Raw genomic sequence first — 15,939 nt, 5'->3', positions numbered from 1 at the left:
CGTGCGAAGCATCTTTCATTTAGCGAGCCCTGCGCTGCGGCTGGAGGGGGCGGGCGGGCTGGGAAATGTCAAGGGGAGGAGCTGCCGGCGGCGCCCTGCCCTGCCCCTGCCCACCCGCCCACAGACAGGCCGCACCTGCTGGCATTTAATTCCCCTGTGGCTGTGGGGAGAAAGCTGCCTCCCAGCCAGCCTCCAGGGCACCCGCTGTGATTTCCCCTGGGGCCAGGCTGTGGGGGCTGCCGGGAGAGGGACTGGGGAGCCGGCCTGAGGGAAGCAGAGCCTCCCTGGGAAGTCAGAAACTTTGGCGGTTGCCTTCTCTGGTGTGTCTTTTAATCTCTGTCCCCACTTCTTTGGTTCCCGGCTCCCTGAGTTCCATGTCAGCTCTCCCCACCCCGCAGCCGTTCAGTTCTGCTACTGCAGCAAGAGGACATTCTGTGCCTGCCGGTGTTGGGGACCTGCATAACTCGGTTCCTCTCTGAGCCTCAGTATCCACATCTGCCAGGTGGGGGCATTTTAATAGGAGGCCCAGCTGGCAGGATCACTCAGTGGGCTCCTGCAGGGGAAGATAACGGCTCTGTGATGAGCTTCCTAATGGAGCTGGCCTTGGTCCAAGTGACAGCCCCTTTGTCCCCAGCCAAGTGCCAGCCCTAATCCTAGAGAGCTACATGCAGACTCTGTGTCAAGCAGTTGAGAGACTTTTTCAACACCTGTGAGCGGTAACCTGTCCCTTCTGCAACTGAGGGATGAGATCACTAGAGTAAAGTTCATGTTCCAACCCCTTTTGTTTTTCATGCCTCCCTGACCCCCAAGGCGCTTCCTGAGTTAGAATACCCATTTGTCCACATGGGTATTCATCGGGAAGATCTCACAGTGCCCTAGAACTGCCCCAGTGCTTGGAGAGCCCCAGGGTTTTTGCTGGGATCTGTAGGTAGCTGAGCCTCCTAGATCTGTGGGAACTTGTGGGTGCGTGCACGGGTTCTGGGCAAGCTCATCCAGGGAAAGGCTGGGGCCTTTCTCAGTCTGCAGGGAACCTGATCCCAGCCAGGATGCAGCCAATATTCAGCTCTCCCTTGGCCTCTCTTTTCCCTGGAGACCTCTCCCCTGCCGCCACCTGCCAGCCCAGCCAGGCTGTGTGGGCCCCAGGTTGTCTCTTGCTCCCAAGCCTACCTTTGCTCCCCAGGACTCCAGGGATTTGTCTTTCCCCCAGACTTAGAAAGCCTGAGTGTTCAATGCAGAGCTGCTGCCATCCTAAGTCTGGGAAGGAACCCAGCTGGGGCTGCGGGGCAGGGCCCTGGGAAGGCCTTCTGACCTGGCCCAGTCTCTGCTGTCTGCTGGGCTCTGTGAGCTGGTGTGGCTCCAGCCAGAATCAGGATCCTGGCCTGGCCCACTACACCCCCACCCCCACCCCCAAGGAGGTCTTATGTGCTCTGAACAGCCTGAACGTGCCTTGTAGAGTTAATGCTCCAGGCCCCCAGGAAAGGTATTGTCTGGTGCCAGTTCTCCATAAAGAGGCAGATAGAAAAGAAGTTCAGGTTTCCTGGGGTCAAATCATCTCTGTCCCACCTCAAGCATCTCACCTCGGCAGCTGCATTTCAAGAGCAACCAGAACCTGTCTGTGAACAGGTGGGCACAACCTTGAGCTAATCAACTATTTACAAAAACAGCCAGTGGCCAGTCAGGCCCACCAGCCGTACTGGCCCATTACCGTGGTCTGGAAGGCAGAGCTTCACTCAGTTTGGCCTGGCGAACCTCCACCTGCCTCCCTCTGTTAATGATCCTAATGACAATTTAAAATAAAATTTTTTTAAAGTTATTTAAAATACAATTTGTCTATTGCATTTAGAGTCTTTTGATGGATAACGATCAAAATAACTTAAAATCTTAAATTAAAACCTTAAGTTGTCTGTTTTCTTGGTTCCAACGTGTGAACGTGCTATTTCCTTAATAGTTGGTCTATTAAAAAATACCGTTTCAAATTTTTAAAATAGAAGATAAAATAAAAGCCACTATTTGTCCAGGGTTCATGTTCTGCCAGGCACTGTTCTCAGTAGTCTATGTGATTTATTTCGCCCTTACCGCACTTTGGTAGGAGGGGTACGTAGCAATCAGTTACATTTTATAGCTGAGGAGACATGGAACACCCAAGTTCCCACGGCGATTGTGCTTGAACCCAGCACCCTGACCCCAGAGCTCTGAGCCCTAGTGTGCCTGGAGGTAGGGCTGAGGGTGGAGGAGGCGCCTCCTCGGTCTCCCCTGCCTCTGGGGGGCTGCTTCAGGTTCCTAGTTCTGTAGCCGGGTCCCTCTGGTGTTCCTGCTCTCGGCGGCTCTTGCCTGCCCCAGCACCTCTGCTGCCTCCCTACCGTCTCCGGGGGTTTGACACAGGCTCCCCCTTCCTATGGCTTTGAGGCGGGGGCTCATTTGAGCGCATCCGAGATCGATGTTGTACACGAGGAGGTGCGAATGCGGAGCTGGGTAAAGAGCATAATAGAATTTATGGAAATCGCTGGCTCGCACGGCGGCCCCAGCAATGATGGAGGTGATTATTAATTAATCATGGTCTTGGGGGAACAGTATCAGTGCAAGGAGTAATTAAAATGAAGCATTGTACAGTTGTACCGAATGATGATTTATGAGCCGGAGGAATTGCCGCTCTCTGCCCTCTCCCCTCCGCAGGCTCAATGGGAAGGATTAACTGGACGGATTGTTTTCAACAAAACCAGTGGCTTGCGGACCGATTTTGATCTGGACATCATCAGCCTGAAGGAAGATGGCCTGGAGAAGGTGTGTGGACTCAGAGATGGAGGTCAGGCAGAGGAGCAAGGTCTTCTTCAGCCCCCTCCCGCAGGCTCCTGGCAGAGGCTCAGAGGCAGAGGGCAGGACCTGGTGCAGCCCGTGCTTGAGGTTGGACACCACCCATTGTGACCACTGCAGATCTATGGGCCCAGCAGAGATCACAAGGGGTGAAGAGCCCAGTGTGGCTGGTGGTAGCAGATACCCAAGCCATCACTGAGCAAGGAGCATCAAAGGTTCTTAACCTAAAAGACCCATGGGACGGACAGACTGCCTCTGAGTCCCTGCAGGGCTGATATGGGCAGAGGAATAGACATGTTCTTGAATAAAACAAGCATTCTAATCTCCAGGGCATGACCACCTGGGGAGTAGTGAGCTCACTGTCACTAGAGGCGTGTAAGCAAAGATTGATTGTCTGGCTGCCCATTGCTCGTCTGGAAGGCTTGAGGTGATTTCTAGCCTTGAAGAGAGGTTGGAACAGATTGAGCTCACTCAGCTTTTAAGGCTTCTGATTTCAAAGAGTTCTGGACAAGGAAAGCAAGCCCGCCTGGGGCTGGGGTGGGGGTGGGGCTCCCCATCTCACTAATGTAGAAATGTTTTAATGAGGCCAATTCTGACCCCTGGGAACCCCCAGCCTGTTCTGTCAAAGTCAGGCTGCTGGGCCAAGAATAGGTTTAACGTGAGCCCCAGATTCTCAGCAACCCCTGGAACATGGGGCCAGGGCTCAGCCATACCTGTCCTGCAGCAGACTGGTCCCTCGTAGCACCGGGGCCCTTCCCCAACCCTGAGAGATGACATGTATAAAACCCAGGGAGTTGAGGCTGGAGAGTGGGTGGCCTCTGATGCTGCTTCAGAGGTTGATTCCTCTCTCTCCTCCCCGCCTGCCTGGCTCAGCCTCTGGATTATTTTAATACCCTACCCAAACTGCAGCATCTCACCCTTGAGCCCTTCAGCCATCTCAAATGTACATACAAAAAGCTTCCCCAAGCCCAGCTTGCCCCTACCACCTCATGCCAAATCACTAAGCTTCAGCCTCACTCAGAACCAAAAGGCTCTTTGACCAATATCCCAGCTGGGCCTTCAGGCCTGGCCTCCACTGCTCCCTAAAAAAAAACCCATGGTCCAGTTGCACCCACACCTTCCCACATCCCTGGGCATGTTCCCTCCTGTAGCCCCAGGTGCAGGCTGTGGCCGCTGCCCCTCATGCACAGACCCACTCCGCTCAGCTTGCAGCTCCTGTGGCCATGAGTCCTCTGTGAACTCCTGAGCTTTCTGACACATGGGGGCCACTGTGCTGGGGAGGGGTTGGACAGGGAGAGCTCACCCTTCCTTCACAACCGTTTCATGTCACACATTGTGCCAGCCCCTAAGGATGGGGCTGTGGCCTGCACTCCTGAGATGACCAAGGCCAGTTGGTCAACCCCATGCAAACTCTGAGTTCCCATGGAGTGGGTTCCATTTCAACCCTGGTGGAGAGCAGCCTTCCTGACAGCGCTCCGCTCCGGGGGTACAGAATTCGCTCAGGTTGCTGTTATAGTTTTGCTTTCTCAGCTACCCGTCTCTGAAAATAGAGATGACAGGAGATGGCACACACGCTACCATTTCCTTCTCCTGCGCCCATGGCAGACATCAATAATTGATCACTGATACACTCTTTCTAACTGTGCCCACCTGGAGTCTCCCAATCCCAGCAATCTGGCACACCCTGGCCAATGCTCAATACCATTATCCCTGCACATAGATTGGCATGTGGGGCACTCACCAGGGGTCCTGGTCACAGCCACCTAAACTGTGAGCAGAGAGCCTCCTTGCTCTTTAACTATCTTTCAGCTCCAAAGCACCTGCTGTCTAGCAAGCCCCAAAGCCAGAACTCAGTAGAGCTTTCTACAGAAGGGACCCTGCTGTTCATGCAACCTCTGGAGAGATGTTTGTTAAGTACTTCCGACACCCCAGTGCTGACCTCCATTCTGAGCTTGGCCCATGTGAGAAAAGAGCCTCTTGGCTGCTGCCTACCTGTCCCCTCTCCATGTGGCCCTGGTGGTCCGCAGAGGCAGAGATCCTGCCCAGAGAGGATGCTGAGCCCCAAACGCAGCCGCGCGGCCTCTCATATCCTCACTTCTGTTTGCTAAGCCAGGTCATAGCTGATCCAGGCAGCTTCAGCCAGTGGCTTTGGGAGGATTAAAGCAGAATTACCCAGGCATAATTACATATCTCTCTGCTATCTGCTTTGCACAGCTCTCTGAATGGGGTGTTTGCATTCAGCCTCTCTGTTTAATTGATTAAGTTTCCTGAGTACCCCCCCTCCCCAACTGGGCCAAGGACACAGTGGGCGTGCCAGAACCTTCCTTGACAGAGAGGGGCCAAAATGGGGCACAGCTGGGCAGAGCTGAGTCAGAAAGGATCTTCAAGAGGCCCAGAGCTTTAGGCCCATTTATAAACTTGACCTTCCTTTCCTCCCTCCAGCCTCAAACCCCGTATCCAAAGGGTGCTGGGGACAGGGTGCAGATATTTTGCCATCTTGGCCAAGGTGTCTACTGACTTTAGAAGTTAACTCACAAAATAAACTGTCCCCAAACCCAGGGGCATCCCAGACCACCCCTTGCTGTGAAGTTCGCCCCTCCTTATGCTCCCACCCCCAAAGGGCTTCCGAGGACAGCCCTCCTGCCAGCCTGCAGGCCTGTGCACAGGCCGCTCACTGCTCCCTCAGTCCACAGTCGTGTGGGAAATGTGGCCCTTGTTCCAGGCCATCTTGGGCTTCGGAAGGTGTCTGGCCACTGAAGCTGGCCCTGGGACTCAGACCCAGTGAGTGAGCAGCAGAATGCTCAGGGTCTTCCAAGAGGCATCCTGGGGCAGGACCTCCAAGTCGCTCAGCCCCTGCCTGGCCTCTGCTCAGCCCAGCTGCTTTCCCCAGGTTCCTGGAGCTGCCTCTGATTTCCTGCATCCCTCTGAAAGGGGAGGTGGTATGATCCAGGCACGTGGATGCCTTGGGGGTCTTTGTCCTGGAAGGACAGGGAGGGCAGCAGAGTTGTCATCGGTACAGTTGACCCCCAGCATGCAGGCCATGATAGTGGGATGGCGGTGCTCCTGGCGGCTAGGGAGCACATGGAAAGCACCCTCTCCTCTGTCTGTCCATCCAGGTGGGGGTGTGGAGCCCCGCGGATGGGCTCAATATCACGGAGGTTGCCAAAGGCCGAGGCCCTAATGTCACCGACTCTCTGACAAACAGGTCACTCATCGTCACCACCGTGCTGGTAAGAGCCTGCAGCCCCTGTGGGAAGGGCTGTCTGTGCTGGGGGTGGGCTCACCATCTAGGCTGGAGAGACCCCTGTCGTGCTCATCTCTAAAAGGCCGGGTGGTGGCAGGGGGGCTTCAGGAAGGTGGAAACCCTAGGGAGCAGCTGGGACATGGGTGCTACTCACGTGGCAGAGAGAGACCCATGCTTGTGCACCCCACCCCCACCCACTACCTGAGCCCCTGCTGTCTGAGTAGGAACCAAGATGGAGGTAGAAGGGGGTGAGCTGCCTACTGCACCAGGTCACAGGCTGCTTCTCCCACTCCATCCTTCAGCTGTGAGGGTTGCTGTGGCTCTACCTCCTCAGGCTGGGAGCCAGTTACATGCCACCTTCTGCAGTGTCCCCTCCTTGAGAGTTGGAAGCTAGGACCACTGGCATCCCATCCTCTCTCCATGCCTTCCTCTCTCCTCCCATCCTTCTCCTCCCTCAGATGGGGACTGAATAGAGTCCCCTCTGACCCATTTCAACTCAGGAAGTGGCTCTGGGGATCTCCAGGCTCTCTGCACCTTGCACCTTGGATCAGAGCCAGAGGACAGACTCAGGCCGCGGTTCTTTCCACCAAGTAGCACCAAAGCCATTCCACAGGGCCAGCCCCTCCTGCGAGGGAGGCCTCAGGATTGTGCAGAGGCACAGGACAGACCCTCTCAGAGTCACAGCACTGCTCATGGGCACCCTCGCCGGGCTAGCTTGGAGGCCAGCAGAATCTGACCCAAGATTTGAGGGTAATTCTGGCCCTAGTCAGCCTCTCCCTTATAACACAGCAAACAGACCTGTGAGGACCACATGCCCAGGCTGTTCCTCTACCCAGGGGGCAGCTCACGGAGCCTGTTCGGGGTTTAGTAAGGCTGCCGCGGGGAGTAGCCTGGATGCAGCATTGTCCAGACGGGTGGCTCCCCGCTGCTTTTCCAGCAGATGCCTCTGGTCAGGTCCTCCTGGATGGTCCTATGTCCTCCCCCAAACTGTGACTCATGGCACAGGCACCCAGAGGCTGAGTGGTGGGACAGGTAGGGATGCAATGGGGAAGCACACCATTCCTCCAGGAATCCCAGGGAGTAGCAGACCTCAGGGCATTCCTTTGTGTAGCAGGAAGGTCTAATGGGGATTCTAGGCAGGTTGCTGCTGGAGCCAGAGGAAGAGGGCTGGGGAAAGAATAGCCCCCTCTTTGGGGCAAGACCCTCTCTGGAATCTTCCCAGTTAAAAAAAATATTTTATATATATGTATATGATCTCTCCATCCTGCCCGGCTTTATGATCCACTTCTTGTTAACTAGGTGAATATAAAAAATTCAAGCTGCTAAACCCAATAAGTCAAAAGATCTCAACAAGAACAGGAGAAAAAAAAACATAATGTGAAAATGTAAAAGATAGAAATAAACAAATAAGAAAAAGGAATTAGAGGGTTGCTGATGGGCAATTAGAGGAATATGGATGTGTTTAAAAATAGGACAGAGAAAAAGGAGAGTTAAAGGAGGAGCCAAATAGAAAGGTTAAGAGGGAAATAATGAAGAGAAAATGAAGGTAAGGAATGAGAGAGGAAGGAGCGATATTAAAAAAGACGAAAAATTAAATAATTTACGGCCCCGACTAGACAAGGTAAAAAATGTTAAACCAAAATGTCAAAAAGCAAAAGGATAAAAGTGTGACAAAGCTCAAATATAAAAGGGTAAAAATAAAATAATAAAAAGGTGGTAAAAGATTAAAAGCAGAGCTGCATAAAATGTGAGATATAAATAAAACACTTTTTGCAAGGCAAGATTAAAAAAAGATAAAACTAGTATGATTTAAGAGATTCGGAGGAGAGATGATTAAATGAGCTAAGGCGGTAGAACCCGCAAAACAATACTCGGGAAAGGAAGAGGTAAGTGAGGGCGAATATCCCGAAAAGATGCAAAAGACAGCCACCTTGAAAGACCACGGGGTTAAATTTTATTAAAATGGCAGCAGCCCAATTCCAAGGGCATAAAACCCTTCTGCAGAGGCATCAGGGATTTCTTAGGTCCTTGTGCAGAAGCACGGGGTTTTTCCTACTGGAGCAAAATCCAGCAGACACCCCATGCTTCCGACCTGCCAATATTCTCCGCTTCTTAGTGAACACCAGCAGCTTCTTGCCAATGTCCCCAACCTGTCATGCTCATTCCATTAAGGGGCATCCCACCCTAACTTCCGACTGGCCCTTAGGCCCAGGCAAGAGGGAGAGAAAGACCATCTTGGGATGGTTGCCTCTGTCCTTCAGCCTTGAAGCACCTGGGCAGACAGGAGCCCAGCAGTTCTTTAGGACCTGCTCTGTGACCAGGATGCAAGGGCAGGCCGTGTGATGACTAAGAGCACAGCCTTTGGGGATGAGACCTGGCTTCCCTGTTGACTTAAGTGTGACCTTGAGACATTGCTTAACTGCTCTGTGCCTAGCTCCCATCTGAAAGGTGAGATATAATAATTGCACCCACTCCGTGGAGTCGAGAGGATGAATGGTTAATAAATATAAACCACGTGGGGCAAGCACTAAATGAGAGCTGTTATTGTTATTCATTGCTATTGATTATATATCCAGAGCCCCAGGAGCTTGGATTGAGCATATCACTTGGACAAAGAGTTGTAGTGAAAACCTCTGCTTCCGTCCACAGGCAGAGCCCTGGATGTCACCAAAGACTGACCGCAGTCCCAGTGGTGATTCCTGGCATGGGGCACATTGCATTATAAACTTTGAATTTGTGTCTGAATGTCTTACTGGTCCAGTGGGCCTCTCCAGAGCCCATCACTCCCTCATGGGCACAAGCATTCGTGAGGCTGCTTCTTGACACTTTGTTTCCCCACTGGCCTCAGGCCTTAGGGTTGCTGACCCCCCGTCAGGAACCCAAGCTGTATCTTCTGCTCAGATGTGATACTGCAGATCACATCAGCTGTCTCCTAGTCCCTTTCCCTGGTCACTGTCTGAGCGCCTGGCTCCGACATCATAACAGTTCACTCTCTCTGGCCCTATTGCCTTGACCTCTGACATGTCTTGAAGCAGCTGACCCGCACCCGTGGATGGCCACACTGACCATCTTCACTCCATCGTGCAATATCAGCCACATGGTCTAGGGATGAGCCAGGGCTCACCTCTCTCCGTCCTCTGGGGTCAGCTGTGCTTCTCCCTGTGGGGCAGTGAGAAAAGCCTAGTATTTCCTGGAGGCAGGAAATGGAGGGAGAATGTGGCCCACCCTTTGCTCAGGTCTCCAAGAAATTCTGTGAACAGCTGAAAGTATCCTAGGAGTCTCCTGGGAGAGAGATGCACGCTCCTGTGAAGGATTGGCCTGGGGCCGCCTGGAGACCTGGAGCTGCTTCAGATGCTCCAGGGAAGGTGCCTGAAAGGCTCAGAGCCACCGTCTGCAGGTCCAGAGCCCTGGGGGACGCTCTCTGTCACGTAGGTTTCTGGTGCAGCTGCACAGGTTGTAGGGAGTGGCCCAGCCTGGCCCAGGCCCAGTGGCTCTGGCTGAAAACCCAGCCCCTGTTCGAGTCAGCTGAATGCAGGGCCAGCACCTCCCGCTGTGAGCGCAGCCCCCTGCCTGGCCAGGAGTGCGTTGTCAAGGCAACAGCCCTCTGAGTGACAGGCAGGTACTGAATCACAGGGCCAGAACATCAAACCGCTTTGCCTCTGGGGAACAAGGCCTGGAGCTGAGACCCCCGGGGCTTTCTCCCTCTCCTTCATTTCCCTGCTTGTGGCAGACCCCAACAGCTCTGGGTGGACCACCCCCAAACTGGCCTCCTCTTCTCCCCTGTGCTAAAACTTGGGCTTAGGTGCTAAGGGTGCCTCGCCCTGGACAGACCGATGGACAGAAGCTGACTGCATGCACTCTGACTCTCTGAGCTCTGGCAGCCTTGCCCATTCCTGCCTGCAGCACCCCACTCCGCCCCCCCCCCCCCGACTCCCGCCCGCCCCGGCCTCTGTTCTAGTTCCGCTCTTCCATGAGGTCATGAAAAATTCATCTGCCCAAACCTCAGCTCACACACAGAGAAAGCACACCCGGCCCACTCCTGGGGGCCCTGCTTTTGAAGGTTCAGGGTTCTTTCAGCTGCTGATGTGAGCGGAAGTGTCAGAGTGTGGGTGTGGGACTGGCCACCCTTGGGGTCCGGATGCTCACTGGCGGTATTTGTGCTGAGTGTACATCATGACCCACATAGACCCAACTGCCAGCCCGGCCAAACCCTCAGCACCCAGCCTCAGGAGAGGGGACCAAGCCAGGGCCAGCAGCCAGTTCCTCCTGCCTCTCTTGTTCTAACCAGCAGAAGCCGTAGGTCCAGGGGCTTCGACCAGCGGGTCCCAGCAGGGCTAGGCAGACAGACCACCTGGGCACATGGTGTTGCCGGGGGCTCTGGGTACCTACGGGTGTCAACATGTGGACGTGGGTTGACATCCGAAGGAAGGGTGAGGGCCAGACACAGTGGCACTGTGCCTGTAATCCCAGCACTGGGGTGGGGGAGGGAGGGGGCGCTGAGACAGGAGGATCAAGTTCAAAGCCAGCCTCAGCAACTTAGTGAGGCACTAAGCAACTCATTGAGACCCTGTCTCTAAATAAAATACAAAATAGGGCTGGGGAAGTGGCTTAGTGGTCAAGTGCCCCTGCGTTCCATCCCCAGTACCAATAAAGAAAGAAAGAAAGAAAGAAGCGGGAGCAGAGTGATTAGGTAGCTAACCCCTGAGCCCCTCCCCACTTAGGGCCAGTCCCCCAGCGCCCCCTTCCGACTCCAGGGTCCTATCACGGGGAGAAGCTTAGCGCTAGGCCCTGCTTTCACATTGGTCCGAGTGATTGTTGAGAAACCCAAGCAGCAGCCCCGGTGACAGAAAGTCGGAAAAGGTTATTTTTCTGGACCCCTGTTTTCTGTGACTTGTTGAAGAGAAATATTACCCCTGGTCCCCCGGCTCTTCTCCCAGAGCAATAGGAGAGCGTGAAGTTATGAAATTGAGGGCACCTTCACTGAGCAATCGATTAGCAGCCGAGAGAGCTTGTGAATTGGCTGTCTGGACATTTCCAGTAATAAATTGTGAAATAGTCCATGAATAAGTAGTTGGCGGAGTTCAGAATTACCCCCTAGGAAATGTTGCAGGTCTGGAGACACATTACTAAGGCGAGCACCATTTTAATGCTCTGGGCTTTGGCTGTTAAATATGTATGCCATCCGCAAAGCACTTCCCGAAATTAATGGCATTTTACAGCTGCTCCGAAGGCAGCGTATTTATATGGAGATGTATAGATTCTGGGGCTGGGGTGGCTTCACAAATGAAGTGCTAATTTTAGAGGATAAGGCCAGGGAGGGGGGCAGAGGGGTCAGGAAGTGCGCTTTCTCAGGGACCTTTCCCAAGTGGTTTTCCCCTGCCGGGGAGGCGATTTTTACCCTGTGGTGGCATTGCGGGTGGTCTCTAGGTTGGAAAGGTCACTGCAGTAACAGGTCAGCCAGCACACGGGAAGAAGATGACCACGACCGTGACCGTGTTGATGAAGACAATGTGGACAGCTAACACTTGCCAGGTGCTAAGTGCTTCTCGGAGATCGAAGTGTTATATCCTTACAGTAACCCTGCAGGTTAGGGTGGGGTCTGTTATTACCCCCATCTTCCAGAAGGAGGTAAGAATCTAGGCAGGGTTGGTGGTCCCCCTAGGCAAGATGTATCTTCTCTCTGAGTCTTTCCTTGAGCTAAATAAAATCAAGGCTACCGTGGGCTGTAGTGTGACTTGTTCACTGCACAAGAGCATCAACCAAGGATGAGTTTGGACTGAAATTCTGCCCAGACACTGCTCACCAGGCCCTGGACCAGGGTTCAGGCAGCCTCTGCCCAAAGACTAGTTAATAGGGAGGCATCATATGGACCAGCCGAATCTCCCTTTCCTCCAGATGGCCTCAGTACCTTCCCCAAGCCCACCTGGACTCGTCCCCAACACTGCTGAGCCGCCTATTCGGTTGGCAGGAGAACAGGAGAGGCACTGAGGTCAGGCACGGAGGCTGGCCTAAAAGTCCAACTTCCCACCTGTTAGACTGAGAAGTTGTTTTTCCAGCGTCCCTGGAGAGTCAGGGCCCCCTGGGATTCAGATGTGCCCCTGGGATTCAGCCAGGCAGGGGTGCTGCCCAGGGAGGGTTGGAGCTGCACCCCATCGAACTGTAAATCAGCTCCTGTGTGACTTTGGGCAACTTTCTGGCCTTCTCTGAACCTCAGTTTCCTCATCTATCAAATAGGAATAATGTCACCTATCTTGCAAGGTAGTGAGACTTAAGACATCCTGTGATAAGAGTTTAAACTGGTGCCTGGTGCATAGAAGGAATTCATTACATGTTGAGTTTTTTGGGAATTCAGCAAGACCCCAGCTTAGGGATATATACGTGAGCCTGGGTAGACAGAACCAGCAGCGACACGGGCTTGCATGTTGACCTGGACTCTGGTCACCATGCTGGAGGCCTGGACCTTGACACATCAGAACCCCCAGGTTCTGCAGATGTGGGGGCCTGTGGCAGGGGAATCTGACACAGATCAGGTGTCCTTGGCTCTACAAACCACCTTATGAGGATCACCTCCTACTCCATGGGGATCGGGGCCTCTGGAATTTGTACTTAGGGGTCCCATCCCCCGAGTTCAGGTCCCCTCTCGATGTCCCCGGGATCAGCAGGTGCAAGTCACTTGTCCTCCAGAACTTTACTTCCCGCCTCCATCAGATGGGGTCACGAGTACCCCCTACAGGGTCTGCTCTGCAGTTAAACAGGCACACACCCCCCCCACCCCGCTTCTGCCTGGTGACTCTGGGCTCCCGCGCTCAGCACGCACATTGAGCTCTGTCTCATTTGCTAATTTCCTGGAGCCTGCACAGCCACATACAAATGAAGCTGTCTCCGTTATCGGCCATCACTCACCTGGCAGATCCTAGCGCAGAGACTGAGGAGATGCTTAGAAAGAGAGTGGTATCAGGAGTGTGTCGATCTAATCTTCCAGCCGGAGTCGGGAAGACACTTGATGAAGGGCTTTCTACAGCCCTGTCCTCCCACTGGAGTGGACATCCGAGTTCTCAGGAGGGTTATGCAAACCCGGATTGCTGGGCCACACCCAGGGTTTCTGGCACAGTAGGTCTGAGATGGAGCCCGAGAATGTGCATTTCCAACAAGTTCCCAGGTCCTGCCGCTGATGCTGCCTCAGGAGCTCACTCAGAACTCTGGCCCAGAGAGAACGTGGGCTTTGGAATCAGGCGGTCTCAGGCTCAAAGCCCTGTCCTACCACCTTCTAGCTCTGTGACCACTGGGCTAGCGGGTCATAGGTACCCAGGAACTGCCCATAGCTTTCAGCTTGCAGGGCACCAAGTTGGCTCTTGGGAAATGCATTGTCCCTCTGCCCACTTAGCCGGCCGCTCATCTGAGCCACCCCAAATGTTTTTATTTATTTATTTATTTCAGTTGTCGATGGACTGTTATTTTATTTATTCATTTATCTGTGGTGCTGAGAATCGAACCCAGTGCCTCACACGTGCTAGGCACGCGCTCTACCACTCAACCACAACCCCAGTCCACAAATGTTTTTATTTTTTAAAAAAGTGGAGGTTTCCAGCCGCCTCCACCCTCCCCTTCAGCCTTTGTCACCCCCTCCCCCATCTGTCCCTGTAGGAGGAGCCCTTCGTCATGTTCCGGAAGTCCGACAGGACCCTGTACGGGAATGACCGCTTCGAGGGCTACTGCATTGACCTGCTCAAGGAGCTGGCCCACATCCTGGGCTTCTCCTATGAGATCCGGTTGGTGGAGGACGGCAAGTACGGGGCGCAGGACGACAAGGGCCAGTGGAATGGCATGGTCAAGGAGCTCATCGACCACGTAAGCGGGACAGGGGTGCGGGTAGTGGACGAGGCCCCTGGGAGGCTTGATAAGGTGCTACTTGCCCTTCAGGGCCAGGCATCCAGCAGCTGAGGAGAGATCAGGGACCCTGGGCTCCTGATTCTTCCCTCATTAGCAGGGGGACAGGGGTGAGTCACCTGACCTCTGTGAGCTGCTTTCTCCTCTGTGAAATGGGCACCTTAATCCCCCCTCTTCCCGGGAGCGGTGTGGTATTGCGGTGAGGCTCCAGCTCCACAGGCCTCGTGAGATGCTACCACAAACACATCCTGGCTCTTGGAAGCAGGGACCCCCAGTCCAGTGAACCCTGGGTTCAGTGCGGCTTTCCCACCCAATAGACGTGTGACCCTCACATTTCGTCACCCCCTGGGCCTCCACATCTGCATTTCTCCTCTAGGAGGAATTAGAATACACTGCAACCCCTAAGGCCCCATTTGTGCAGGCTCACCTGGCACAGAATAAATGCCCCCTGCCTTCCGGCTCAGAGTCCTCTACTTGATGGAAGAATCTGTCTAACTCCACAGAAATCATACCTGAAGCTAACGGATGCAGGGCCTGGGCTATAATAGACCCCTTGAATTCCTTCTCTCACTTACCCTGAATCCAGCCGCCTGTGGTCCATGCTGTCAGTAACACCCGTTTCACAGATGAGGAGACTGAGGCAGCAAAGAGAAGGCCCCAGGAGACTAAGTGGTGGATCTGGATTCAAAGTGGTAGAGTCTTTGGGGGCTCTGTGCCTTAGCAGCCCAGGGTTGCAGCTTCTCCAAAGATCATATCCTAATCAGGAGCCAGGGCAGAGGCAGCTCATGCAGTAGGTCTTTGCAACCCACAAGTGCCAGCCAATGGGTAGGACTCATTACCTCACCTCTCCAGGGAGGAGGCAAGCCAGTCAGACTTCCTGTTAGGTGTCTGAGGGGCTACCGTACCTTGGAGGCTGAGAACGGGGAGGGAGGCTGTAGCTTGGAGCATGAAGGCTCAAGCAGAGCCTGACTCAGCGGAGTCCTGTTCTAGGGCCTAGGGAACCGGGCTTCCGGGGAAGCCTGATGGGAGAGGCTCAATGGTGAAGAGGATGAACTCAGGCTGGGTTTGGTTCTGCCATTTAGGAGCTCTGTGCTCCTGGACAGTTGCTTAACTTCTCTGTGCCTGTTTCCTCATCTGTGAAAGGGGAATGATAATAATACCTGCTTCGTGAGGTTGGCACGAGGACTCAGTTAACATGTGTGTATTTCCTAGTCAGCGCGGCCTCAGCATCTACTATTGAAAATGGTGTTTATTTATTTATTGTTGTTGGGGATTAAGCCCAGGGGGCACTCTACCACTGAGCTGCATCCCTACCCCGATTTATGTAGTTAGTTATTTATTTTGAGTCAGGGTCTTGCTGAGTTGCTGAGGCTGGCCTCAAACTTGTGATCCCCTTGCCTCAGCCTCCTGAGTTGCGGGGATTACAGATGTGCACCCTAACATCCATCTTCCAGTCATTCCTTGGAGGCTGGGGGAAGGGGCCTCAGGAAGTCCCTTTGCCTCCCTGAGCTCCCATTTCCTGACTCGGCAGTGAGAATGATGATACCTGCCCCGAGTTCTTCCCAGCCGTGGTGAGGCCCAGAAGAGCTAGCGGGTGTGGGAGCAGCTTCTAGGTGGTAGGATCCGCTGTAAGTGGAGGGGAGTGGTGTTGTCACTGTATTAGTAATAACTGTAATTATTATGGAAATCAGTCAGCAGGCCCCAGAGGCACTTCCCTCGATCCGCTCCCCTGCGCCTCCTGTGGGGCTCTGGAGACTGGGGCCCTGGGTGGGTTCTGAGCCCGTCCTTTGCTGAGGCAAGCCAGGCAGGGGCGGAAGGGGGTGTCATAGGCAGAGCGAAGGCCGCGTGCGGATGTGAGCCGGGCTGAACTGCTCTTGCCAGTCCCAGCATCTCCCGTGGCCCAAGAGCTTGGAAGAGCCACTTTTCAAAGGGCTACGCAGAGAAAGCCCAGCAGAGCCTCGTCTTCCCGAGTGACCCTCAGCTGGGAAAGGGAGGGA

At 54.0% G+C, this 15,939-nt stretch overlaps 1 protein-coding gene across 2 annotated transcripts in view; it reads left to right on the top strand.

Annotated features, from left to right (window-relative positions):
- Grik3 (glutamate ionotropic receptor kainate type subunit 3) overlaps positions 1 to 15,939 on the top strand; it is a 211,705-nt gene that overhangs the window by 159,108 nt on the left and 36,658 nt on the right. For both annotated transcript variants that reach the window (XM_005317826.5, XM_040288387.2), the window contains exons 8-10: positions 2,674 to 2,781; positions 5,928 to 6,041; positions 13,700 to 13,903. In XM_005317826.5, the coding sequence (XP_005317883.1) occupies positions 2,674 to 2,781; positions 5,928 to 6,041; positions 13,700 to 13,903 (426 nt within the window). The remainder of the gene's footprint in view (positions 1 to 2,673; positions 2,782 to 5,927; positions 6,042 to 13,699; positions 13,904 to 15,939) is intronic.

This window comes from Ictidomys tridecemlineatus, chromosome 11, assembly GCF_052094955.1.
Source record: "Ictidomys tridecemlineatus isolate mIctTri1 chromosome 11, mIctTri1.hap1, whole genome shotgun sequence".
In the NCBI taxonomy this organism is placed as follows: Eukaryota; Metazoa; Chordata; class Mammalia; order Rodentia; family Sciuridae; genus Ictidomys; species Ictidomys tridecemlineatus.
This window is presented reverse-complemented; position numbering and strand designations above follow the sequence as displayed.